Genomic DNA, 24,476 nt, shown 5'->3' with positions numbered 1-24,476 from the left:
AAAAACTTCAACGTACATTGTCTGTGTTGATTGTGCCGTCCGTGTTGGCTGCTACGCCAGATGTACCATCGGACAATGGAGCCTTCAGCGCGTTCCACACCATTTTGGCCACTCCCTTGTTGCACACGCGGACCAGCGGCGCTCACCACCTTCCTGGCGTGTTCTCACTATGCATGAGACGCACAGTCGAGCGAAACCACATCCCCACTGCCACCGCCTGCTTAGGCATCAGTTTAGGGACATACAACCACGCCAGATCACAGGCCTTGTTATTCATCCCTAGGCCGGCCGACAGCGGTAGGACGGGCACTATTTGGGCTTTCCGGTTGATTGTGATACATCTGTGTTACACCGTATTGATGTGATTGCTTAGACCCCGTGGTCTGAAGGAAAGTTACTAAGTGAAGTTCTGAGTTTCCTGCAAGGAAACTGCGGGGAAGGGACCACGCCAACGCGACGGACAGGTGAGAATAGATCAGGTTATCGTATTCATTGGGCGAGTTGTGGTTGAAGCTCCTGTCACACTACATTTGCAGATCTTGAATCCTTGGGCGCCTGGCAGGCAGAACGCCTCCAGTAGCAGCACGGACCGTAGATATGGCCGACCAACACTGCAGATCTTCTCGCGCTGGACGCTGAGCCACTCCTGTCCACTGCTACACACGACGAACTCCTTGTTGACAGACGAACAGGCTGCGGGCTGCGGCGTGGTTGACACTTGGAAACGCGTGAAATGCAAGCCGCACAAAAGTTCAACAACGGTTGAACTTTTGTGGGGGGGGGGGGGGGGGTACCTTTGACTACTATGTTGCTTTGCTGTTTTACTACGAAACTCTGAGGTGACCACGCGCTGTAGTACAAAGCGGCAGCAGCGGCTTCTCACTTCTCACCCTCGCTTTCTGCGAAGTGACCCCTCGGTTGAAGACGGTGGACAACATCCGGCATGCCTGTCACACGTCTGCCGCAGAACAGATACGCTCGTCTACATTATCATAAAAGCATAAGTCTCTATTACCAGAACCGCCTGATGGATGCAAACTGTGCGGAGCACATGTCTGTGTCCGGCGGAGCGCATGCAGGATCTCATGCGCCTTGGCGTGCAAAGATAGATAGCCCTTCTCTAACGCCGTTTGCCTTCAGTTTAGCTAACACATTTGCTTTCGTGTGTGCTCCGTACTCGTGAGCTTGCCTTTTGGAGGTTCCTTTTTTTTGGGTCTGTATGACCTCTTGCTCCACGACCCCAAAGCCCCCTCCTCTTCGGCTGGCGACAAAGCACCACCATCCGTCCGGGCCGGCTAGTGCACATTCTGGCTCAGGAAGCTTCTCGTGCGCGCCTGACGGCAGCTTGATTTTTGTGTGCTGGAGGGGGTGGCACGCATGGCGTAGGATATCACACCTGGGTGGCATCACATCCCTTTCCTGCCCAGATGCTCCTATCCAAGCGCAACCGGATGCCCTTCTCTCCGACACGACGAAGACATAATGGCGGTGGCCTGTGTTTGCTTCGTTGGCAAACAAGTAAGGAAGCCAGCGGGTATATTGGGAAGCATTTTGCGATTTGCGTAAGCGGGACAGGAGGGGGGGAGGGCGGGTTCGGTGAAAACGAGCGTACCACACGGACGTCGGAGTACTTTAAGCTTTTCCGCTGGACTCATCGGGACTAGAGGCGGCCAGCCTCATATCGCCAGCGACCAGAGATACGCGCGTGTGTGTGATGTGGGGTCATTGCACTTACGGAGCCATGTAACGATTCAGCGATAACAAATACGATGATCCTTCGGCAGTTGCGGCAGGGTTTTCAGGCCTCTGTCGCGGTTGCAGAAGCACATACGTTCCCTTCCTCGCTGCCTCTTCCATCATGCGCTGACAGAATGAGCCTCTTTCCCTTCAAGTATTCAATCTGGAGGACGAGCTCTCGATGCAATTCGCCGCATATGCGGCCTTGGACATAGTGGAGGAGAAAAGTACGGACCCGTGGCACCGGCGCTTGCTCTGCGGCCTGTGTTCGTGTTGCCACATAGCAGCAGAGAGAGAGTCCTCTCAGGGGAAACGCGTTTCGTCTGCGAAAGGCGGAGAGGCTCTCAGGCCGACACGACATGTTTGAGGGGAACCGGTGCTCGTCCTCGAGTTCTGGCGGGCACGTCCGTTTTGCTGCTCCAAGGAAGGGTGATTTCTGCACAGCGCCAACTTAACCTCTGTACTTTGTTAGGCAGACAGGGACGTGGTACGTGGCTTTCTGGTTTGCAAGTGTATCCGTGGCGACGGAGCTTGTCTTTGTGATTTGTTTGTTCGCTGCGACTGTGCAGTCCAAGCGCAGCAATCGCCGTCGTCGTCGTACGGTCCGCCGGCTGGAGCAGCGGCTTCTGTGCCTCCGTCGGGCGACTGCTACCTTGGCGTGATCTGCCCTGCTCTCTGCCTGGGTCGCGACTACCTGTTCTACGCCTACGTGGGCACCACGGGAATCAAAATCTTGGTGGCCATTGAGCAGAGGAGCCAGTACCACCAACATGACGTTCGAAATGTGAGCACGATCCGCTCCTTCGCCTGTTAGAGCCGGTGCAGACGCCGCCACACAGCAACTCACCCACTCCTCTGTCTCCAGAGCCATTCACACTTCAGGTCACGGCAGGCGACGGGATGGACTGCGGGGCGGCAGCTCCGTGCAGAAAGGGGAGATATCCAACCGTTGTTTGCGCTTTCATGCCACCTGTGATCTCCTGTCTTCTCTCTGTTTCGCTGTGATGCACTACATCACGCGCTCCTGTGTGGGCTTTCAGCTCTTCCGAAGGCTTCACCGCTTGTACGCAGACAGTATCTGCAATCCGTTTCTGCTGGACACGATCGAAACCCCCAAGTTTCTTGGCGAGTTAGGTGAGAACGCCGGAGGCCGTGCGCATGGCTTGGGATGAGCATTTGAGTCGTCTGTGCCAAACTCTCCACGCTTCCGCAGCTACTGGTCTGGGTGTGGACTTCCTCAGCCGGTGTCTAGTGCGTTCAGTTAGGTGTGCGCATTCCTCAGTTTTTGTGCTTGTCATCTGCCGGCCATGCTCTGTCCGTGCTGTGCATAGCTAGCGGATCGGTGCCTCATGGACATAAACGACAGATCAAGCGTACACATGCCTGAAACTCTCGTCGGACGACGGAGACCGCGCCTGAAAAGGTTTTTGTCTCTCGAAAAAAGCATCCATACGCGCAACTGGGGCCTGCTAGAACTGCAGCTGCCGTTGCCGCAGGATCTCGCTCAGCCGCAGAGAAGAAAACTGTCCCAACTTGATGCCCCTCCCTGCTTGTGGTGGCGTCTGAGTCGCCGATCCGTGTCGGCCGTGGCGCTATCACGAGCCGCCGAGACATGGTGCTTCTCGTGCTCTATGTGCAACCGTGGACGGCTTTCTTTTCCTTTCCATTCATGTTTTCAGACGCGATCGTGGATTTCTACGGGAAGAAATTTGCGGGCAGAGATCACTGAAGATTGCAGCTTGCTTCTCGGCTACCGCATCAGACTTCTGAAGTGATCGTGGCAGTTGCCACTTTGGCTTGAGTTTGCCTTTTCAATAGTGTGCAGGTGGTTTTCTCGTTACGTCTCTTTATTTTTGACTCCTTTGCTAGTGTGCCGCCTGCCTCGTCGCGTGCACCTTTGCCCGGTTCTCTTCTCTTTCAATTGCATTTTCTGAACTTCTCTCTGCATGGCAACCGGCCACGCCGGCGCGCCACATACCGTTACAGTGGCCGCGGCGCTGTCAGACACTCTCGCACTGCCGTTCCTTCTGCAGGCTGCCGCAGCCGGGCCAGCGCCTGCCCGCCTGAGTCCCGTGCTTCAGGATATGCAGATACAAAAGCTGCCGCAGTTGAGGATGACTTAGTGGCAGTTTGGCGAGGCTATGCGAGGCTGTATAGCACCACGTGTGACGCTACCTGCACTGTAGACGACACTCGGGTGGTCGTAGCCGTGCACTCAGCACACACCTGGCCACTTGCCTCTGCCTAGAAGATCGTGAATAGCCCATAGCGATGCCTGTCCTACTCACGGACGCAAGTCTCCATCACGGCGTCCCCGCGGTCTGCGTGTCAGCGCTCGCCACAGCACAGCTCCGCGCGCGCCCCAGAGACACTAAGAGCCACCCATTTGCAGTCCTGCGTCAAATGAGTTTCGCATGTCTAACGTTGTCCTCTACTCGACGCGAGGTAGCCTCCTCCCTCGATACACGCGGCCCGGCTGCATGCCTATGTGCCCGTAAGACGCGAGACGCTCAGTTGAAACACGCGCAACGACAGCAGAATTCCAGGCCTCGGATCGAGGGCTTCGCCAGCGCGTCGCGTGCTCTCACGGATGCGTGTGCCGTTCTGCCCGCATATCGCGTCGTCCCACAGCTGAGACAACCCAGTGCTGAGACACAGTTTTCAGTGAAAGGTTGGTTAGGCATCTGAATCAAAAGCGAAGACCGAAACCACGGAAAAGCCACACTGCCGAGGGATGAGAACTTACAGCTCCACAGAAGGCTCCGAGCTGAGCGCAGTGGCTCAGCTCAGAAGGCGTCGTGTGTTTCCGCTGGCGCGACGAGGCTACCCCGCGCCAGCGGAGCGAGGCAGCACACGATATGCACATGCAGCACCACGAAGAGAGACAGCAGTCCAACGGCGCAGGCGCACACGAGAAGAAGCAGCGGGAGGAACTCGAAGCGCTTCACCACTCGGTGCGCTCTGAAGAGTGTCTGGTAGACAGGAGATGCAAGCGCCTCTCGCCACTTATGGAAGATCGAGCGCAACTGCGGCGCGTCTGGGCCCCACACGCCGTGCACTCGATTCATCTCCACTCCCTCCTCGCTCTCGCCTCCGCCTGCAACCTTGTGCGCCTCTCCCTCGACTCGCGAGGGCCTCTCTCGCTTGCCCTTCTGCTCCTCTTCCGGCGCCGCGGAGTGGCTCGCCGCAGAGGGAGCCGCGGGCATGGAGCCAGGCGACAAAACGAGCTCACTGAGGAACTGCCGCGCGGCCGCCCGCTGACGGTGGTCTTCCGCGCGCGCCGCGCCGTGGTAGTGCAGAATAAGAGCAAGCACGCCTCGAGCGGTCAGGCGGGACGAAGCGAGCGCGTCGGCGTCTTCGAGAGCCTCTTCAGCAGCACCTGGGCGCAGAGGGCCAGAGGGAGCCAGCGTTCCCACGGGCGCGGGCGAAGACAGCGAGGTCTCCGCCGCCGCAGAGGACATTTCGGTCTTGTAGAGCTGGAGGAGCAGGAGGTTGGGAACGACGTCCGATTGAAGGCCGTACAAGACCCCCACGCTCGCGAGACAGAGAGTCAAGAAAAGAAAGTAGCATCTGACGAGCTTTCGCAGAAGCGCCGGCCGCGCCCCACCAGCCGCCGCCACGCAGTTCGCCTCGAGAGCGCACAGAAATGAAAAGCACGCGCACGGAGGAGACCGGGGCGCCTGCGTTTGCCGCGACACACAGGAGGCCGCGACCCGCGCGGAGGACGGAGGAGGTCCGCCGAGCCAAGGCCACGAGCAGGGCACAGGAGACGTGAGGACACCGTCCACCAGCTGCGCAGACGCGCCCGCATGCATCGGCGTGTCGCGCCTAGCTCTGCGCTTCACCTCCTCCAGCGCGAGGAAGAGACAGATCGCCTCCAGCAGCGTTGCGAAGAGAAAAATCGTGAGCTTCAGAGGCGTCTCTGAGACGCAGCATGCACCGAAACACTCCAAACGACGGCTGACACACTCGCAAGTAGGCAAGCGGCCCGCAGAAAGCGAGCCAGCAGAGCGAGGACGCGAGTTCAGGCAAGAGGAACGCTCGTGCTGAACTCCGAGAGAGAGAGAAAGAGAGACTGGAGACGAGCTTTCTGGTGCGCCCCGCCGCGCCGCTCACAAAAAACTCAGGAACCACGAGGAGGGACTTACAACCTCGTCAAGAACGAAACTGCCTCCATGGGAAAACCCACATGCCCTTGCAGGCGAAGCAGTTTCTCCCTACGCCCTCTACTGGCCACCTGTGGCCCCAGCGACCTAGCGGAAACACCAAAAAAGCTGCGCGCATCGTCGTCGACTGACACAGGACGCATGGCAGCGAGACATAACCTGGGCACCAAAACAAAACCCTGGAGCAAATCCACGCGAGCAGCTCAAGACAGAGAGATAGAAACCAGTTGAACGGTGATAGCGCAAGCGATGCGCAGGCGTCATTTGAGAGACACCTGCCTCGGCTGTTGCGTGCACATCCGAACGGGCCCGTCAGACACTCACCATGGGCGCGAGGAAGCAACGGCAGGATCGCGAGGTTGCTCAAGGCGTTGAGAAGGAAAGAAACAACGAGGAGAAGAGGATTCAAATCCATCCACGCCGCGACCCTGCGCACCACCAACACGCACGAGAGGTGCGAGTCAGCGCGGACACACATGCAGACCGGAGGCAGGACTGCGGACTCGACAGAGAACCTAAAATGACGGCATCACGCTACGAGGTACCCGCCGTGCATAAGCACTGACCCAACATCTCCGCGCTTTGGAACCGTTTTCTTCGCCCTCGCACCTCCTCACTCGAGTATCTCTCGCTGCCTCTGTGCGGCTCTTTGTTCCTCGACGTCGACCTCTTCACCTCGATGCGGCGCTCTCCGCCTCTGCGAAGTACTCTCTCCCTTCATAGCCCTCTCGATGTCCACATAGCTCTCTCTATCTCTATGTGGCTCTCTCAATCTCCTTCTGTCTCTCAATCTTCTCTATCTCTGTGTACCACTATCTACATTTCCAGCGTGTGCCTGTCGAGGGCGCAGCTCACCCGAGCGGCAGGGAGACAAGGAAAATCGCTTTTTCGTGGACGTGCCAACCGGTGGCGAAGCAGACCGAGCCTCCCAGAGCGACGTAGACGGGAAACAGCCTCCGCGAGGGGGCCCGCCAGACGGCAGCGAGCAGCGGCTGAGGAAGACACAAGCGGCGACACCGCGGCCCGCGCGCCTTTCTACTCGTGTCCGCCCGGCTGCGAGCTTCTCTCGCCGGCACCAAAACCCATAGCTTTTCGAATTTAGGAGTGGAAGTGAGGAGATACGCTTGCGGCAAACTTAAATGAAAACGATCTCCCTGCACGTGAGCGCCCACGGAGCCCGAGGAGACTGGAGACCCCCACACGCGAAGCGGCTCTCGATTGGCCTGACAGCCGGCGCAGTGCGACTTTTCTCGGCAGAAGAAACGCGCTTGCTCACCGTGTAAAGCACCAGCGTGACGGTGGCAGCAGCGGCTGGCGAGACACTCGGCAAGACTTGGAACGCGCCGGCACCGACCAGGCCTGCGCGAGACACCGCGAAAGGGCCAGAGACAAAAATATGGCAGGCGCGTCCGTAGGGCGCCCCGAATTCGCGTTTCCCTCACTGCAAAGTGCCGCGCGCTTGCGCCAGCCGCAGGTTACGAGGGGTTCGCGAACGCCGGCAAAGAGCGCTCAGGATGCGCATCGCGAGCGACTGGAACGAAGAGAGACGACACGCAATCCGCTCTCCAGGCCAAAGGAGGTCCGCGCAGCACCTCGTGCCCGCAGCGTCGACAGGCAATCCAGGCAGAAGAGTCCTGCGAAGTATCCCTGACCGCGCGAGCGAGTATCTGAGGTGTCTCCGCGCCTACGGCGAGGGGTCGCGAGGATGCCAGTGCAGACCAAATGAGGCGCCAACAGAGTCAAAGGAGCTTCTCCGAGCGCAGGCTTTTCAGCGGGTCGCTCACCTCTCGTGGGGCCGCAGGGAGCGTCCAATGCCGCAAGAGAGACACGCGTCAGTTTCTCCCGAGCTGAAGAAAGATTGAAACAGATGCACACCAGGTTGGTACAGTCGGTGCCCGCAGTGGGACAACTGTGTGTAGGCAAGCTCACACATATTTTCACGCGGAATACACCCAAGGATACAGCGACGGGTGCCGCGCACTGCGCCCATAATACCGGTCACCGCCCTTCTCTCTGCTCCTCTCCCGGAAGTGTGTTGCGGCCTCGTCCGCCGCCAGAACTCGCGCGTCTTTCACTCGCGCCTCCCTCCCCCCGCCCCCGAGCCTCACCGAGCAGAAGCAGCCGGTCCGCGGCGGCGTACAGCGCCCAGACATTCGCGCTCCACTGCGCATGCAGCAAGCCACGCCCGAAGGGAAAGAGTCGCGAAAGCAAATCGCGCAGCTGCCCTGAACGAAACGGACACAACACAGGGCGCATTCCATCCCGCGACAAGCTCCGGAGGGAACGTACAGACACATCCGCCTCAGCAGCCGCCGTAGAGGGTCTCCCCCAGCCGCAGCAGTCGTCGCTTCGGTCTGCAGCGCGGCGCCTCTTTATCCGCTCGCCAGCCTGTCTGCCATGCGTGTGTGTTATGTGTCTGCACGCGGCATCCTCTCGCATGCGTTCCGCGGCACCCCACCCCTCCCCCACCAGCTTCACCACACATGTGCCGCGATCGAGTCTGCCTTGCGCTGTCCGCTCGCCGCGTTCACCACGCTAGCGCAGCCGCCCACGTGCGCTACCGGCTAAAGGCGCTCAAGAGAACTGTGAAGAAGCGATGTGTGCAGAGAGTCACGCGCGTCAGCGCGCTCTGCCTCGCGGTGTACCGGTGGTCACGAAGGGGGCAAGCACGAGGAGCGAGAAGGCGATGAGAAGCGCGGCGAGCTTCGCAACCCTCGCCAGCCAAGAAGCGACAGAACCTCGCAAAGACAGTCGGCGCGGACTTGAAGAGGAAGCGGAGGCGGAAAACTGGCGCGCGTCGCCGCTCGTGAAGGCCTCATCGGCTTCAGTGCCAGAGTGCTCGGCGGGCGCTGGAGCCGCGCCGTGCGACCGCAGCCAGCTGAGGAGGAAAACGAAGTACACTGGAGCCTAAAGAGGACACGCAGGATGCGGACGACGCGAGCCATGTGGTCGGCGCGCGGGAGGTTCGGACGCGCCGCTTCGAAGTATGAGAGACGCCGCCAGGGTGGACGCACAGCGGCTGCATGCGTCCCTTGGAGAAGCCAGGCCCTCGCACTGCACAGTATCGCTCGCTAAGATATTAAGTTGGACATGACACGAAATTTAAAAAAAACTATTTAGCAAGTTTGTTTTTCATACCACAGAAAGGTATGGATAGACTATTTCTTCAAAAATTGTATTTGTAAAGAAAAGATGAAATACCTCCTAGATGAAAAGCTGCCGCCACACTCGAGCCGAGATGCCGCATACCACGTAAAGAAAGATGTGTTTGAGCAACAGCAGCGCCGTGAAGAGAGTGCTACCTCGGTAATAGCGACCCTGAAAACACCCGAGAGAACCAACACACTGGATTCAACACGATGGAGCCGTGCGTGCCCGGTGTGTGTGTCTAGCGAGTTCACGCTGAGCTGCCTGTTTGCGTTCGTTAACTCTTCCACGTCACTCCGCCTCGCCGCACGTCTATCTCTCGAAATCTTTCATCTCTCTGTCCGCTCCACCACTTGCTCGCATTCAATATCTATACATCTGCATATTTAGTTTTGTATCAGCCTATACGACTGGGTATCTGAGTTTTGTCCTTCTGCGTAGATAGTAGCACTGGTCGACGGCTACAGCTCTTTTCAGTCTGGACAGCTTTCGTCGCAGACGAGTCTACATGCCTTCGCGCCGCTTCCCCACTTTTCCTAGTGGTGTTTTTTGTTTTCTAGTTTTTTTTGCATCTCTCCACCTTTAGTAGCGGTGCCTCGGATCCACGTCCCAGCGATGTACCATCCGTTTCGCGCAAGACCAGAGTATCTCTGATTAAAAGAGCAGAAGCCGCGTCTACAGACAACCGCTCTTCATGTCCACGGGCTACGATTGCTGTTCACCCTCCGCGCCCGTCGCATCGTGCCCGTGCCTGCGGTCTTTGCGCGCACAGAACGTCTCACCGTTTGAATATCTGCAATGGAGAGGAAGAGAACGCCGAGGAGGAAGCCATTGTACTGAAAGTGAATATCTGAGATAGCCAAGAAACGCAAAAAGCCAGAAAACGCCACTTGGGCCGGGGCTTCAGGCCGCGCACAAGCCGCACAGCAAGGAGGCCTGCTCGCCCTCGCCCGGTGAGTCTTCCGCGACTTTCCTGCCTCATGTCTCCGAGCCCGACTCGGCTCCACTTTTCTCCAGTTGCTGGTCCACCCTTTCGCGTCGGGAGGACGCAAGGGGAGAGAAGAGAGCGGAAACGCCAAACGGGAAGAAACTGGTCGAGTGGGCCGCGGCTGCCCAGAGGTGGCTCGGCTTATAGACGAAGCAGAGTTCCTCTTTGAAAATAAACCACCACACGGAGAGAATGCCGAGGAAGAAAGACTTGAGCGGTCGGAATGGGGAGAGACAGACAAGGAACCTCCGCGCGGGCTAGAACGAGTTAGCGACCTGCCTCTGTCTGCCGGGCGCTGCATGGAACTCACTGCGCGTGTGACGGCGCCGTGAACGGCGCGGCCCAGAGCCTCGTGGCGCCCCGACCGGGTGAGCTTACGGTCAACGATCAGCAGACCGGCGTTAAACAGGACAAGAAGAAGCGCGACAGCAGGCCAGCCGTCGTTTTCTCGTGCCTCTTCTTCGCCTTTTTCTCCGCACTCCTCTGTGGATCCCGTCTCGTCCTCTTTGCGGCACACGCCGCTGTGCGCATCTTGGCACCTCGAGCCGAAGCGCGGCGGGCGCGTCTCTTCTCGGCGTAGCGCCTGGGCAGCTGTGTACATGCTACGCACGCAGCACGGAGAGCCAGGCGCGAGCCAGATCCGCTTACCTACTTTAATGATGCGCGCGCAAACACGCATTCGCGTTCTACCACATGCGCGTGGAAAGCGTCGAGCTCTCGTGTTTTCGAGATGGCTGATTTTTCGGGTGTGGAATTCGCCTCGCAAACTCTCGAAGTCAGCACATACACATATGTGAAAAGGGACAGAAAAGCCCGTCCCTCGAGGAGGCGCCCACGCGGGTGCTGACACAAGTAGTTACACTTATGTACATATCTACATGCACACATAATACGCCTTCCGCATGCATATATATATATATATATATATATATATATATATATATATATATATATATATATATATATATATATATATGGATATATCTCCAGGTTAGCGGAGACGTCTTACCGCCACACCCCGACGACAAGCACCAGATCCGTAGCAACAACAGTGAAACGCTGGAACCTAACGCAGCTTGGACTTGCGTAGTCCTGATTTTCGACCTACAGAGAAATAATATTCAGCACAGGGGCGCTCTCGAATTCCAGATGGAAAAGCGAGGAACGCGAAAACTTTCGCCTCCGAGCCTTCCAATGTGCTCGTTGGTGAGAATTTCTCCGAGCGCAAAAGTTCGAATTGGCGTCACCTGCTCCCCCAGCTTTCCGTCGCTCGATTTCACGTGTACATACGCTGCAGAACATACCACGACGCAGTGTACGTACACCCCGGAAACACACCCACACACAGCAACTTCTTGCGGCACGGAAGCAGGAATCCTCGGGGGGCCGGGCAGGCTTTCTCGTTATGTTCAGCAGCTGAGTCGCTTTACCTGCAGCATTGCCGGGTCGATGAAGCGTGCGAAGAGCGAGAGAAAAAATTCAAAAAAAGCGAAAAGCGGAGGGTAGTCGAGGGTCCACTTCGAGGGCGACGACTCCTGCAGACATTCCCAAATCAGAGCAGGGGGGTAAAATTATATACGCGCGTCGCCGTTGCAGCTCCCCCGAAGACTGGCGCCAGCAGAGAAATCAAGGGTGACGCCACGCGCGATGCACTCGTAAACGCTCGAGTCTGTCCTCCAAACACGGAAACCCAGCATCACAAGCCACACCTTCCATCCGGTGCAGGAAACACGTCGGCACTTCTGTGCAGATAGATCCTGCATTCTCCCGTATCCCCCTGCGACAGCGAGTGCAGACAGCGTTGCGGCAACAGAGACGCACGCGGTGAGAGGAAACCAGTGCTACGCTCTGGATGAAGGAAACACAGGCCTTTGCAGCAGAGAGGCGGCCGAATCCCGACGGAGATGGCAGCTAAACCACAGGAACAAGACTTCGGACGCAGAGAATGTGTCCACAGAGGTACAGCCGTCAAAAAACACAAAGCAGAAAAAGCGGCCAACAAACGCAGCAGCACTCTCAATGGCGGCGCTCATGGCGGATGAAAACGAGAGCGAACCGCGACGATCGACACCTCAGGAGGCTAGCAACGTCAAGCCGCTGCCGCCACCGAGAGGACGCTCTCAAGGAGGCGGCTAAGAAATGCAAGAGGAGAGGCGAAGAACCGAGAGCGGAGCCGGGCGGCTGCGGCGGTGTGGAAAGCAGCAGCCTGGAGAGAGAGGCGCCAAGACACGCTGCGAAGGCCCAAACCGTCTGATTGGGGAACGCACTCCACATACCGGTCGATACCATGTCGAAAGAGGCTGTGACGCCGTGATCGCGAGCCAGTTTCGGTGGACCTCGAAGTCCGTGCTCCGGCTGTACAGACACCCGAGAGAAAAAAGCGCACCCGCGAAATAACCACAATCAAGAAACGCATCAACTAGGCTCACATAGCAGTGTGTAACTGTGCACCGGGGATGCACAGAGGAGGCAAAGAGACATCTACCAGCATATGCGCAGTCAGACGTCTGGGCGAGTTGTAAAGCGCGTATATCGGCGCCGGGAGACAAACGATTCTCGATGCGAGGGAGATCCATGTGCATGCTATGCTCTTAGGCGCTGGATTTGAAGGCGATGGCGTGCAGATTCTGAGGGAACAGACCTGGCAAAGACTCACTAGGCAGGAATGAGCAGGATCTTGAGAGCTGTGGCAGCTGCAACGACCCACGGCCACGCGGCCCCATTCGCCGTCTCCCTTCTCTCGCAGGTCGAGCCCTTCATCTTTCCTTCGCGAGAATGCGTCGCGGGCGTCCTCGCAGTCTAGAGAAACGACTTCCGCTCCATTATCGTCTCCGGGCGCTCGCCGGCTGCGCCTCGTGGTTCCTTCTTCCTCTGTGCAGAGACCCAGACGCGTAACCCTAGTTGCCCTCGCTCAGTTTCCGCCCCTCAATCTTTAGAAAGAAAGTTTTTTTCCGCCCTGTGTACCACCGACTCGGGGCACTCCGTCCGCGAAGCGAGGCAGCGGCGCGCGACTTTTCTCCGTCGCGTGTTGCCCCCTTGCTGCTTCTCTTCCCTTCTCCTCTTCGGCCTCGTGTGCGACGAGGCAAACAGCTGAGAGCAAGCGGCTCCTCAGAGGACTGCTTTGTGAAGATCGATGCCGCGCCGCGATGCGGCAAGACAAGAGCGGCGACGCTTCTTCGCTGCTTCGCGTCCCCACATGCGAGGCAACGATCTGCTAGAGAGACTCCAGACAAACTGCGTGCGTGGTTACACACACTTCAGCCGAAAAACATCTGTAAGCAGGCGGAGAGAGAGAAAGCCTCAGGCCCCCGATCCGCTTGCTACCGCGTCCAACCTTGGGGCAGCCGTTGCACAGCTAGATGGACCGGCCAGGGGCGAGCCGGTGGAAGCCGGCCGATTGCCGAGACAGAAACAGGGCTTACAACTGAAGAGCATTCGACGTACGAGCAGCGACGAGGCAGGCATTCCGGAGAGTTGCCAAATTAGAAAAAACGCGCGCGGGGGGCTCGCTGACAGGTTCACGCCTTGGGCTCGTGTGTGCGAGGGCTCCTGCGCATGCGCCAGACGAGGGAAGCAGCCAGCGAGTTCTCTGCATGTCTGACGTTGAGTCCTCCACAGAAAATCTAGAGAGAGATGGGCTAAAACCCGCGACCGTTTCACGGAATAGCCTAGTCACTTCAAACTGCTAGACTCGACACAAGACAAAGCTTCCAGTGCAGCGTGGCTGTTGCCCTGGAGAGTATGAGCATGCAGTCTCCGTCGCGGCTTATAGACGGGGGCAATTGGAGGAGAACACGCAGAGAAAAAAAGGACGAGCAACCGCTCTCAGAGTTCTTTTGCTCCCCTCCCCGAGTCTCTCCAGCGTCCAAACGTAGGGAAAAGCCTGCTCTTCTTGTTTTCTTTTTCTTTCTCTTCAGAGTCGGGGGTCTCTGTTCGTTTCGTTGCCTGCGCTTTGTCTCCCTCTCGTGCGGATTTTTCGGTAACAGGGACAGCCTCCGGGGAGCGACACTTTTCTACCTACGAGAGAGGCTTTTCCTGTCGCGGTTTTTCTGTTCCCTTGCTGACTTGTGTGTTTCTATGTAAGTACACTTGCTCCTTCCGTATTTTCCTCGGGTTTCCTTGCTTTCGAGATTGTTGGTCGCGAGCCTTCTCCTCTCCAGTCCTTTTTTCTGGTATCTCCCCGGCGTCGTGCGCCGGTCGGCTCGTTTCTACTTGGCTAGGTTCGAATTTATTCTGTTCCGGAGGCGTCCTTCAAGCTATAGACGATTTGCGACAGAGAGAGAGAGGGGAGACAGCAAAGAGTCCACACTTCCTTGCAGGCTCTTTGGCGCGGAGACGCGCGGCGCCTGTGAAGCGACGTCCCCGAAGCAAAGCCTTCAAGGAAGGCGCAGGCGAAGGACGCGGCCGAGAGTGACCGCGCCAACGAGGAGACGATGAGGAGGTAGAAGAGGCGTGGATCTTATGTCCTGTTTGGTGTGTTTGTTTGGGCCTTCTGTCTCTGTGCGTGCGCCGCATCGCCGCGTTTGTCTCTCTGCCCGTCCCCGAGGTGCTGTATTACTTCCTCCCCCTTCTCACTCCGCTCAACTGCGCGTCTGCCTCGCCACGCGTTTTCGATTGCTTCACGATGACTGCTGCAGGCAGCAACGCGTTGCCGGCTTCGAACGGGGCAGGCGAGTCCAACGGCGTGGCGTCCCCGCAGCCGCGCATGAACGATCTGCGCATGCAGAAACCGAGGGAAGTGCGCAGTCTGCTGAAGCTGTTGAAGCGGAAGAAGGCGCGGCAGAATAAGAGCCAAAAGCAGCTGCAGGCGGCCGTGGAGGCGGAGCGCGAGCAGCTGAGGAAGTGCGTCTCGCTGCAGTCCATGAACCCGCAAAATGCTCACATGATTGGCGGCCGCCGCCACGTGCGAGGCGGCGCCGCGGGCGCGGGCGGGGATGCGATTGCAGAGGAAGACGAGCAGACCGAGAGCGAGCAGGGTGACGAGGAGAGCGAAGACGCAGGAGGCAAGCCGAAGAAGAACTCGCGCGCCGGCGGGTTCGCCTCTACCGAGCCAGGGGAGAGCAGCGACGATGAGGACTCCGATGCGCCCAACGTGGACATCGAGTACCTCGTCGCAGACGAAACGGAGGGCCCCAACGCGGATCTCGCGCGCGAGTTTTTCGGCGAAGTCTTTGAGCGCTTCAAGCCCGCAGAGGACGAGCAGGAGGAAGAAGAAGAGGAAGAGGAAGAGGAAGAGGAGGAGAGCGCGAAGAAGGGACAGGACCTTACGCTCGAGGACGAAGAAGATGACGATGAGGACGACAAGAAGGAAAAGGGCGGGAAGAAGCTGACCAAAAAGCAAAAGAAACTGATGAGCCGGCCGTCCCTGGCCGAGTTGAAACAAAAAACCAGCCGCCCCGACATGGTGGAAGTCTGGGACACAACCAGTGCAGATCCCGAGTTCCTCGTCTACCTCAAGGGGCTTAGAAACACGGTTGCCGTGCCGCCGCACTGGTCGCAGAAACGCAGATATCTGCAGTGGAAGCGGGGCTTTGAAAAGCCTCCCTTCAAGCTGCCTCGTAAGTCTCATCGCTCGCCCGCCTGGCACAAAATGTGGGCTTCTCTTCTCCTCGTATTAGAGTAGGCACTCCTCGGTTCTTCCTCTGCGAAGCGTTATCTCCGCTCCGTCTCGTCTTGCTACGTGTATTTCAACCTGGAATGTAGCCGGCCTTTGTCCATGTCCTCCTTCTATGTTCGCGTCGGCTCCCCTGTCATTCCCTTTCTGCTTCTGTCTCGTTTTTCTTCATTCTCCTGGATGTTCTTCTCCGTGGCGGGCTTTGCGAGAGGCTGGATCCCGAAGCGGCTCTCCGTCAGCCATCTCGGCGTGAAACTGTTTCTTGATTCGCGTTCGATGCCCCGAACTCAAATAAGCGGAAGCGCTCATGTGTTTCGGTTCGCGGCTGATCTGGGGCGCACGTACAGCTCACATTGAGGCCACAAAGATCAGCGAGATCCGGTCGGCCCTGGTGGAGGCAGAGAGCCAAAAGAGCCTCCGGCAGAGAATGAGGGAGAAAGTTCGACCAAAGCAAAACCGCCTTGCAATCGACTACCAAGTGAGCATAAAAGGGATTCTTGCCCTCTCTCTCGTTGTCTCAGCTGGGATCCGTTTCATGCGTTCGTTTTCTTTGGGGTGGGGTGTCTGCTAACGTTGCGTCTGGCCCGATTTCGTGTCCGTATTGTGTGATTTTAAGCTAGGCTAATGAGAGAGGACATACATGCAGACAAATCGGAGTTTCTTTCTCACTTCTTTGCCGGGGTCTGCGTTCTGTGCATTTGGCTCGACGCCTCCTCTTCTCCCTCGGAGGTCTTGGACTTGACTTGTCTCTGCTCTCTCGATGTTCAGCGTTCGCTTCCTTTGGCGTCTCTCCGCGTTTGCATTTGATTTCGCGCGGTTGTTCTCCTGTGATCCTCGTGCCGCTGCCTCGCTCTGTTATCTGCGTCGTCTCTCCTTCTTCTGCCGTTGTCCTCTACTGGGGGGGTATCCCTCTTTGCATGCTCTCAGGTTTCTTCTCTCTTGCGGCTTCCTTCTCTCTCCAGGTCCTCCACGACTGCTTCTTCAAGCACGCAGTGAAGCCTGTGCTAACGGGCTTCGGCGATCTCTACTACGAAGGCAAGGAGTTCGAGAAGAAGAACCGAAACTTCACTCCGGGTCAGCTGTCTGACCGCCTCAAACAGGCGCTCGGCATGGGCCCCCTCGCGCCCTCGCCCTGGCTCATTAACATGCAGCGGTAAGCACACAGCCTCTTCTTGTGCTCGCTCTGCCGGCGCAGGACTTCGCACCCCTCTTCCCGCTGTATATGCATTCATATATGTATAGATGTATATGTATCCATATATATATGTATATATGTGTATACATATGTATATATATACGTACCTATAGGCGCATGACTGCACAGGGGTCGTGGAGAAGAATGCAGGGCGGGTGCTGGTCGCCGTTCTCGGAGATGCGGCGAAGTCTCTCGTTCACATGTCGCTCCGATGTGCTGCACGATGCGCCTTCGTTTCGGTGACTGGATGGACTCGATCTGTGGGCGGTCTCGCGGGTCCCCTGCAGCCTCTGGCTCGTATGGGCGTCGGGTCGGGTGTGCCCACCTCCGCTGCGCGTTCGACGGCTTGGCGCGATGACGCGAGCGTCTGGTTCCTCTGCTTTCGCTCTGTGCCGGCTAGATACGGGCCGCCGCCGGCGTATCCGCGGCTCAAGCTCCCCGGCCTGAACGCGCCGATCCCCGCAGGCTGCAGCTACGGCTACCACGCCGGCGGTTGGGGCAAGCCGCCAGTGAACGAGTTCGGTCAGCCGCTTTTCGAGACGCCTGAGGAAGGCGACACGGAAGAAGAGGAGCGTGAGCAGGTCGCTGGCCTCCTGTGGGGCGAGCTGCCTGACGCGGGCGAGGAAGACGAGGAGGAGGAAGAGGACGGTACGAACCAGACAGACAGCGCAGATGTGTGCGCGCCGCCGGAAACCAGAGAGACAGGGGGCCTCGTGAACACAGGGCGAGTCTGGAAAATCGCGGCGACGGCGCGCAGAGGCAGGCGCAGGAAAGACGAGGAACCCGTGCAGGGGGGGGAGGGGGGGGAGGACACACGAGAGAGCATCCAGCAGGCGGAGAGGAGCGGAGGGCCGCAGGGAGAGGAAATGTTGGACGAGGGGGGGTTTGCGTTTCACGTGTTTCCCACCGGTCTCGGGGGCGTTCCCGTATCGAGACTTCTTCACCAGTCAGAAATATACTTACATACATACAGGTCGTTCGTGTGTGTGTGTGTTTCCGTGGCGTCCTGCAGGTGAAGGCAAGGAAGGAGCCCAAGCAGGGGTAAGCTGTGTGTTTTGCTCGTCGGGACCGCGTTGGTGTAAATACAACGCGAAAAAGAAGTCGCGGCAGGAGGGGGGGGGGTGGGGACGGGGGAAAGAAGGGGACTCGGACTTTCTTTTCTTGTTTCTCTGCTACACAGACAGCGTTGTGTCGTTGCAGTTTTTCTGCGCACGTGAGCTTTGCGACCTCGTCCTTCACTGCTGGTCGCGGGCAGGCGTCTCCCTGGGGCAGCAGCTTGAGGTTCGTCTTTTCTTTTCTCATGCTGCGCGCTGCCCTTGGGGATGCTTCTGTCTGTCTCATGTGTCTCTTCTCCGTAATTTCTGCTGTCCGGTTTTTCTTTTTTTTTGCTCAGGCGCCTGGCGGCGAGACGCCGTTCATGGAGGGCATTTCGAGTCTGGGCGGCGTCACGTCGCTGGCCTCGGGTCTGGAGTCTCCCGCGTCCTCGTTCGACATCCGCAAGCGGCCAGAGGGCACGTCGTCTGTTGCCTCCTCGACTGCGAAGCCGTACACGATTCTGACTCCGCAGGAGGTCCCCGCGGGTCAGCAGCAGGGCCAGCTGTTTGGCGTGAAGCACACGTACCGCATTCCCTCGACCTTGCCCGGCGGCGGCGCGGGCAACGCGCCCGGCTCGGCCACACCCACGGGGCACATGACCCCGCGCAACCTCCTCTCCTCCGGGGTCGCGACTCCCTCGGGTGTACGTACTCCGTTCGGAGGCGCGCGGACGCCCCTCGTCGGGCCAGGAGGCTCCGCGGCCTTCGGCTCTGCGCCCGGCACGCCCTTCGTCCCCGGCACAGCCAGCGGCGCGCAGACCCCTGCGCGAACGACTGGCTTCCGCACGCCCGCCGGCGTCACTGTCAGCCTCAACCCCAACGAAATGGGTAAGATGCTGCAAGTACGCCTGCGAGCGCAGCGTCTCCACCCGAATATATATGCATTTACATCTATATATAGAGAGATATGTTTGTATTTCTTGTTCATGGATTGAGCGAGAGCAGGTCCTCTAAGCGGACGGGGTGGGGGCGATTCGCTAGTGGCATACTTCTAAAATGGATGGGCATATTCTTGCAGATTTGATTATATGGTGTATTTAGATCTTTGGCTTGGCAAGCCCCAGTGAGGCAAGATTTGACGCGCTCAATCGCAATCACACAGCGGAAAAGAGGGCTTATGTTAATAGGATACATATTTACAGGGGTAGATGTCGGAGGAACCCACACTTGGTCAAGGATGTGGAAATCCAAGGAGTTTCACTAGTTAAACGTAGACTGCGGGCATATTTATATCCGAGATATGAGATACATTCTATGTCTATGTATGGTTAGTGGTGCATGCGGCGTGACGTCTCACTGCGGGTCGGTGGGTGCTCGATTCTCAGTCACACTTCTCCTACGGTGTCCGGTTTTCTTCGTTTTTCTTTTCCCCAGAGCAAGAGGGTGTCTTCACTGCGGACGTCATCCGCCAGCAGCTGCGTCAACACGAAGAGGCTGCCGCGCGGGCCAAGCAGGCCGCCGGCCAGGTGGATCCGACAGACAGTAAGCGAGCAGTCGAGGATTGCATGCTTTCTCTGGCGTGAGAAGAGAGCTATAGGACCTTCAGAGTGCTTCCGGGTCCGAAGGATGATTCGCTTTTTTGTGTGGAGATGCGCCGCATGACTTCTTGAGCAAAGCGGGGCTGGCTGGTTGCGTTGCAGAGAGCCAGGGCAGGGCCAGCTGACCGCCATTCGGCCTGCCTGATGGGGTGTTGTTCCTTTTTTCTTGCGTGTGGCTCTGCAGCGCGCAAGCGGAAGGGAGACGAGATCCGAGGCACTCAGACTGTGGCGAAGTCGAAGAAGAAGAAGCAGTTCAAGTTCTGATGTGCCTACAGTTTTTCGGCACTCTAGTGTATGCGCACGTCGTCTCCAGCGAGGTTCGACGCGGCTCTCCATTGTCGTCTTCTCTCGAGGATTCTGCCTTTTGTCTCATATCTGGAACCACGTCTCTCGTTTGGCTCAGCTTTCTTCTGTTCTCTCAAAAAATCGCCCCCGACTTCCTGTCACGCGACACGTGTCTATCCGGCGTTCGCGTCTTCCCGTTTCTGGGGGTGATGTCGATAAAATAAAAAGGGAAAAATGCTAGCTTGTCGTCTCTCTGTTCAGTTGCCGTTTCTTTGTCCAACTGCCATTTTTACGCGCAGAGCGAGGCTGTTTATGCTGTCTCTTTTTCTTTTCTGCTCGCATGTGCATTCGCTTTTGCGTTCTCTCCAATCGGGTACCCCACAAGTGATTTTTGCGCTATCCACCAAGCGCAGGCGCTGTTGAGTCTCGCGACTCATCTCTCGTCTTCACGTGAAAAGGCGTGGGGAATTCCGTCCTTCTGTGTTTCGCGTTGAAACCAAAACCGCAGAAACTTTGCTGCCTTACCTCGTAAACTCCACTTTGCAAGTGTTCCGCATTCTTACGGCCAAAATGACGCGCCTTGCCGCCACTTCAACTCTTTCTGTACCTTTCGCCTTTCGCTCTCTCCCACGCTCCGCGAGTTGCGGTTAGTTTTATTTTTTAATGCTTTAATATATTTAAAAAATTTTTAAATTCGACTTTCTTTAAGCATCTCTATGTGGCTGTTTCCCCTCTCAAGGCAGCTACTGACTTTCGCCTTGGTAAAACTGTCTCTTCACCAACTAACTGACTAGATCATGAATCGCCCTGCGGGACTTGCGAGGGCACACGTAAGTCGCGAACACGGACTACTCTCGTGTCGCGCTCCGCTGCCGCGGCTAGGGTTTGACGCGTGTATACGCGTACTTGTTCGCGTACCACCGACTCAAATTCTGTGCTTCGAGAGTCACGCGAAAGTATAGAATGGTCAACAGAAAATCGGAGCCTGGCTAGCAACGCGTACAGCGTATGGCTCTCATCGGCTACCAGAATGTTTGCTTAGTCCAGCAGGCTGCCAAAGATGCCGAAACGTGTTCCCAATTCACTGCTACAGCTCCATATTGAGTTGTCCATCGACGTGTGTTTGGCTCTCACTGCATAACTCTGCACCTATCTTCTCTTCACAGATGTATGTATATGCACGTGCAGATACAAATAAATATGAATACTCATGAGTGCCAACGGGTGTACGTGCTCGAGGGACATTCTGAAAAAATGCTTTACCAGCACCAGACATATCTCACCCTTTTCACTGGCAGCATCAGGCTCCGTGTTTCCTCTCTTCATTAAGCATCTTTATTTCTCTACAAATCTATCTACCCATCTATCTATCATTATATATGTATATATATACATATACATAAACCCCGAAACCCGATGTAGGAAGATAGAGGGATATGCAGATGGATAGATGGATATATAGGCTAATATATATACATATATATTTATGTACGCGCAGTTGTTCTTGTCTGTGGTTCTCAGAGTGTTACATCCGCACCAAGAGGCGTGTTTCGCTAGCGAGGCAGCGTCTTGGAAGGGTTCAACAACGTCTCAAGGGACTCGAGTTTGGACAACATCGCGTGAGCAGACCTTGAGAATCTGCAGCTTGCAAAAAACGGCCGTTCGACGAAGAGACAAGCAAAGGAACGGGAGACAAATGGCCGCTGTAGAAGCGTCGCAATGCATGGAGAGACAGGAATGAAAGGAAAGTAAAAAAGCGGACCACGCTACGCACGCGGGAAGACCAGACACCGCTCACCCAGGAGCGACACCGACCGAAGAGACTCTAGAAAGACAGTTTAAAAATAAAAGCTAGCGAGGCCAGGGAGAATACGAAGCGAAAGAAACGAGACTCGAGCTAGAATTCGACAAAGGAATCGCCAACTGCTTTCCTCCGCGACAACGCAGAGGACGAGGAGAAAGACAAAACGCGCGATGCGAGCCCGAGGTGTTGACGCGGAGCGCCCGCCGGGCACGCACATCTCTACACAGCTACGTAGGCTTTACGTGCACCTCACTTTCAGCTTCTTTTTCGCTTGCGAGGCGCCAGCGGCGTCTGTGGATTTCCCCTTGACGTCCTGAGTCAGTTTCCTCTTCTTGCTCGCGACGTCACCCTCGTTGAGGCGCATCAGCGGCCGCGTCGCACGCGCCTTGCCGGTCTTTCCCGCAGTCTTCTCGTCCGCGGCCGCTTTCGCCTGCGCGGCCTTGGGGGGCGCCTTTGCTTCCTTGTCGGCTTTCGGCGCCGCCTTGTTGGTCTCCTTCGCCTTCGGCGGCGGCGCCGGGGCAGTGGCGGAGACGTAGTGCCGCGCGGCCTCTGCGTAGGACGCGTGCGAGTAGATGGGGAGAGCCGGGGCGTCCGTGGCCTGTACAGACACTGCGTGGATGGTGTTGCGGAACTTGGCGTCGTTCGCGAAGAAGGCGAACGCGGCCTCCAGCGCCTTCTTCGCGTTCTCAAACAAGCGGTCGGCCGGCATGTTCGCCTTGCCCACCTTCACCGCGACGCAGGGGCCTCGCGGCAGGAAGAAATACGTCGAGCGCAGCGCCTCCTCCAGCGCCGGCCGCACGTTCGAGGCAGACAGCTTCACGGGGAGAGGAAGCCTGAGCAAGAGGAGACAGAGGACGGGAGACACAGACATCGCGCGACGATTCCCGCTGCAAGGAAACATCCGTCTCCGATACAGCGTCTCAGATTCTCATCCCAGATTTCTGTAGACCTCCTGGCGCCTCCTCTCGCTGTCCGCCTGGAAGCACTACACAACTCTCCAGGCGCGGAAAAGACAGGAAGGAGGTCAACAGACGAATGAGAGGCGCCTCACTTCTTGGACTGAATGAAGGGTTTCCCCAGGACGGGTGTGAGTCTGTCGGCGATCTTTCTATCGCAAAGGAACATGTCGTAGGTGGCGCACAGCATGCGCTTGTCTTGAAAGGTAGGGAATTTCTTCTTCAGCTTGCTGATGCCCATCACACGAGTGAGACCCGGCAGCTTCTCCGGCGCGAGGATGTCCTTCCACTTGCGCTGCGGGTCCTTCACAAACAGACAGCACTCGCCCTCGCCCTTGGAGACGTCGTTCAGCGGGTGAGGAAGGACGCTGCAGACGCGAACAGAGAAGCAGAAAGAAAAAACGCGGATTCTCGAGGCTGCAGGCGCGCCCAACGAGGCTATGGACTGCGTACAGGCAAGCGTGAGGCCACGCACGCACAGCGTGCAAGAAAGAGTCGCGGCGGAAAGCCAGTGAAGACTGGAATGCAAACAAAATCCGGCGGTCGGATGCAGTCGCGCAGCGAAACTCGGTGCGCCGAAGAGCTTCGCAATGGCGGGACAATGCGCCGCACCGCAGAAAGACGTGAAGCGAGGGAGAAAAGAAAATCTCATAAGAAGCGAGAGACGGCAGACGGGCATGCCTTGCGAATGCCTCCCCGAGAGGAGAATCCAAACCACACACGCGAGAGAAGCAGAACAAACGAAGAGAGTCACGAGACCGTTGAAACAGGCAGGACACGACGGAAGAAGCGGACTTAAAGAGAGAAAGAAGAGAGGGTAAAAGAGGACAATGCGGCGAGAAAGTTAGCGGCGCGGGACAGCAGGAAGGTGCAGAGGAGAGAGGCGAAGAGGGAGAACACAGAAGATAGGCCACACGCGAGTGACATGTAGACGCCAAAAGCAACGCAAACAAACAGGAAATGAAAAACCGAGCAGGAGCCGACCAAGACGGGGGAGGGGAGGATCGCACGCACCGCCAACGAGGCAGAAAAGATATGAAGGATGCGGAGAGAAAAACCTCAGAAAAAAGGGTTAGGATGGGCCCTACACTCCAGATAGCTGCGATAGGAGGGACTCGGTTGACCGGAAGCCTCCAGGAAAGGCAGGAAAAGAAAGACGTAGGTGTGTAGTTGAAGAAGTGCACCCGACAAGAAACCAATATTGCATTCTCTTTGATTGGTACAGCCTGAGGCTGCTTCCAGAGACCAATCTTACATTTGCACGGGGTGTTTCCTGAAGGTTTGAGGGATATTTTTCAGAGAGAGCATGAGGGAGATTGTGGCAGAGCCCTTCTCCTGCAGCAAGTCCTCAGTCCCCTTTTCGCCGGCTTTCTTCATCACGTAGGCGGTGAGACCAGCCAGAGCTTTTCTCAGGAGCGCAGGCGAGACGTTGCAACCTGGGATCTTCTCTGCTTCGTTCGTCGCGTTCGCCGAAGACTGATAAGTTCTCTGCTTCTTCTTCTGGGGCAGACGGGTTTCCTCTGCGCCGCCCCTCCTCTTCTCCTCTCCCCCCACAACCTTCTTGCCCTGAGGCGCTGCAGGCTTCGCGGAGGCCTCTCGGCTCTTCTTCTGAGCCACAGACGCCGAAGACGCGGCGGCAAACGTGGGCGCCGACACAGCTCCTTTTTTCTTCTTCAGCGCATGCTTCGACGCCGCAGAGACACCCACGTGGTCTTCCTCGCGCGCGCGCTTCTTCCCTCCGGACGCAGCCGCAGCTGCGCCCGCCTGGCCCTTCACCATCTTAGCAGGAGAGAAAATACGGGAAAAAAGGGGGGGAAATGAAAAAAGAGCTCTCGGGACCCTTTGAAGAGAACAGATGCTGTGTCGAGCCAGAGAAAAAAATCCAACGAGTCGAGGGCCACCGCAGGAAGGGAGACGTACCGCAGGTTGAAATGTAGCCGGAAGAAAGAAGT

At 57.3% G+C, this 24,476-nt stretch overlaps 4 protein-coding genes across 4 annotated transcripts; 2 read left to right on the top strand and 2 right to left on the bottom strand.

Annotated features, from left to right (window-relative positions):
* Window positions 1–1,482: 1,482 nt before the first annotated feature.
* On the top strand, window positions 1,483–3,466 carry BESB_075510 (putative Sedlin protein; the record flags this gene model as incomplete). The annotated part of the gene is made up of 5 exons (XM_029365924.1): window positions 1,483–1,518; window positions 1,871–1,964; window positions 2,307–2,521; window positions 2,778–2,871; window positions 3,417–3,466. 5 exons carry the CDS (start codon window positions 1,483–1,485, stop codon window positions 3,464–3,466), a joined length of 489 nt encoding a protein of 162 aa, XP_029218408.1.
* Window positions 3,467–4,523: 1,057 nt separating this feature from the next.
* BESB_075500 (ALG6, ALG8 glycosyltransferase family protein) lies at window positions 4,524–12,798 on the bottom strand (the record flags this gene model as incomplete). The annotated part of the gene is made up of 14 exons (XM_029365923.1): window positions 4,524–5,659; window positions 6,228–6,331; window positions 6,759–6,895; window positions 7,180–7,262; window positions 7,688–7,750; window positions 8,012–8,128; window positions 8,549–8,810; window positions 9,153–9,221; window positions 9,833–9,900; window positions 10,417–10,640; window positions 11,048–11,142; window positions 11,469–11,573; window positions 12,315–12,393; window positions 12,695–12,798. 14 exons carry the CDS (start codon window positions 12,796–12,798, stop codon window positions 4,524–4,526), a joined length of 2,646 nt encoding a protein of 881 aa, XP_029218407.1.
* A 1,864-nt stretch (window positions 12,799–14,662) lies between these two features.
* On the top strand, window positions 14,663–19,743 carry BESB_075490 (PSP protein; the record flags this gene model as incomplete). Its single annotated transcript, XM_029365922.1, has 8 exons — window positions 14,663–15,596; window positions 16,000–16,130; window positions 16,615–16,805; window positions 17,248–17,495; window positions 17,860–17,888; window positions 18,241–18,769; window positions 19,316–19,423; window positions 19,664–19,743. The coding sequence occupies 8 exons, from the start codon at window positions 14,663–14,665 to the stop codon at window positions 19,741–19,743; spliced, it is 2,250 nt and encodes a 749-aa protein (XP_029218406.1).
* Window positions 19,744–21,806: 2,063 nt separating this feature from the next.
* Window positions 21,807–24,303, bottom strand: BESB_075480 (uncharacterized protein; the record flags this gene model as incomplete). Its single annotated transcript, XM_029365921.1, has 3 exons — window positions 21,807–22,401; window positions 22,620–22,892; window positions 23,780–24,303. 3 exons carry the CDS (start codon window positions 24,301–24,303, stop codon window positions 21,807–21,809), a joined length of 1,392 nt encoding a protein of 463 aa, XP_029218405.1.
* Window positions 24,304–24,476: the final 173 nt, after the last annotated feature.

This window comes from Besnoitia besnoiti (assembly GCF_002563875.1).
Source record: "Besnoitia besnoiti strain Bb-Ger1 chromosome Unknown contig00007, whole genome shotgun sequence".
Lineage (NCBI taxonomy): Eukaryota > Apicomplexa > Conoidasida > Eucoccidiorida > Sarcocystidae > Besnoitia > Besnoitia besnoiti.
This window is presented reverse-complemented; position numbering and strand designations above follow the sequence as displayed.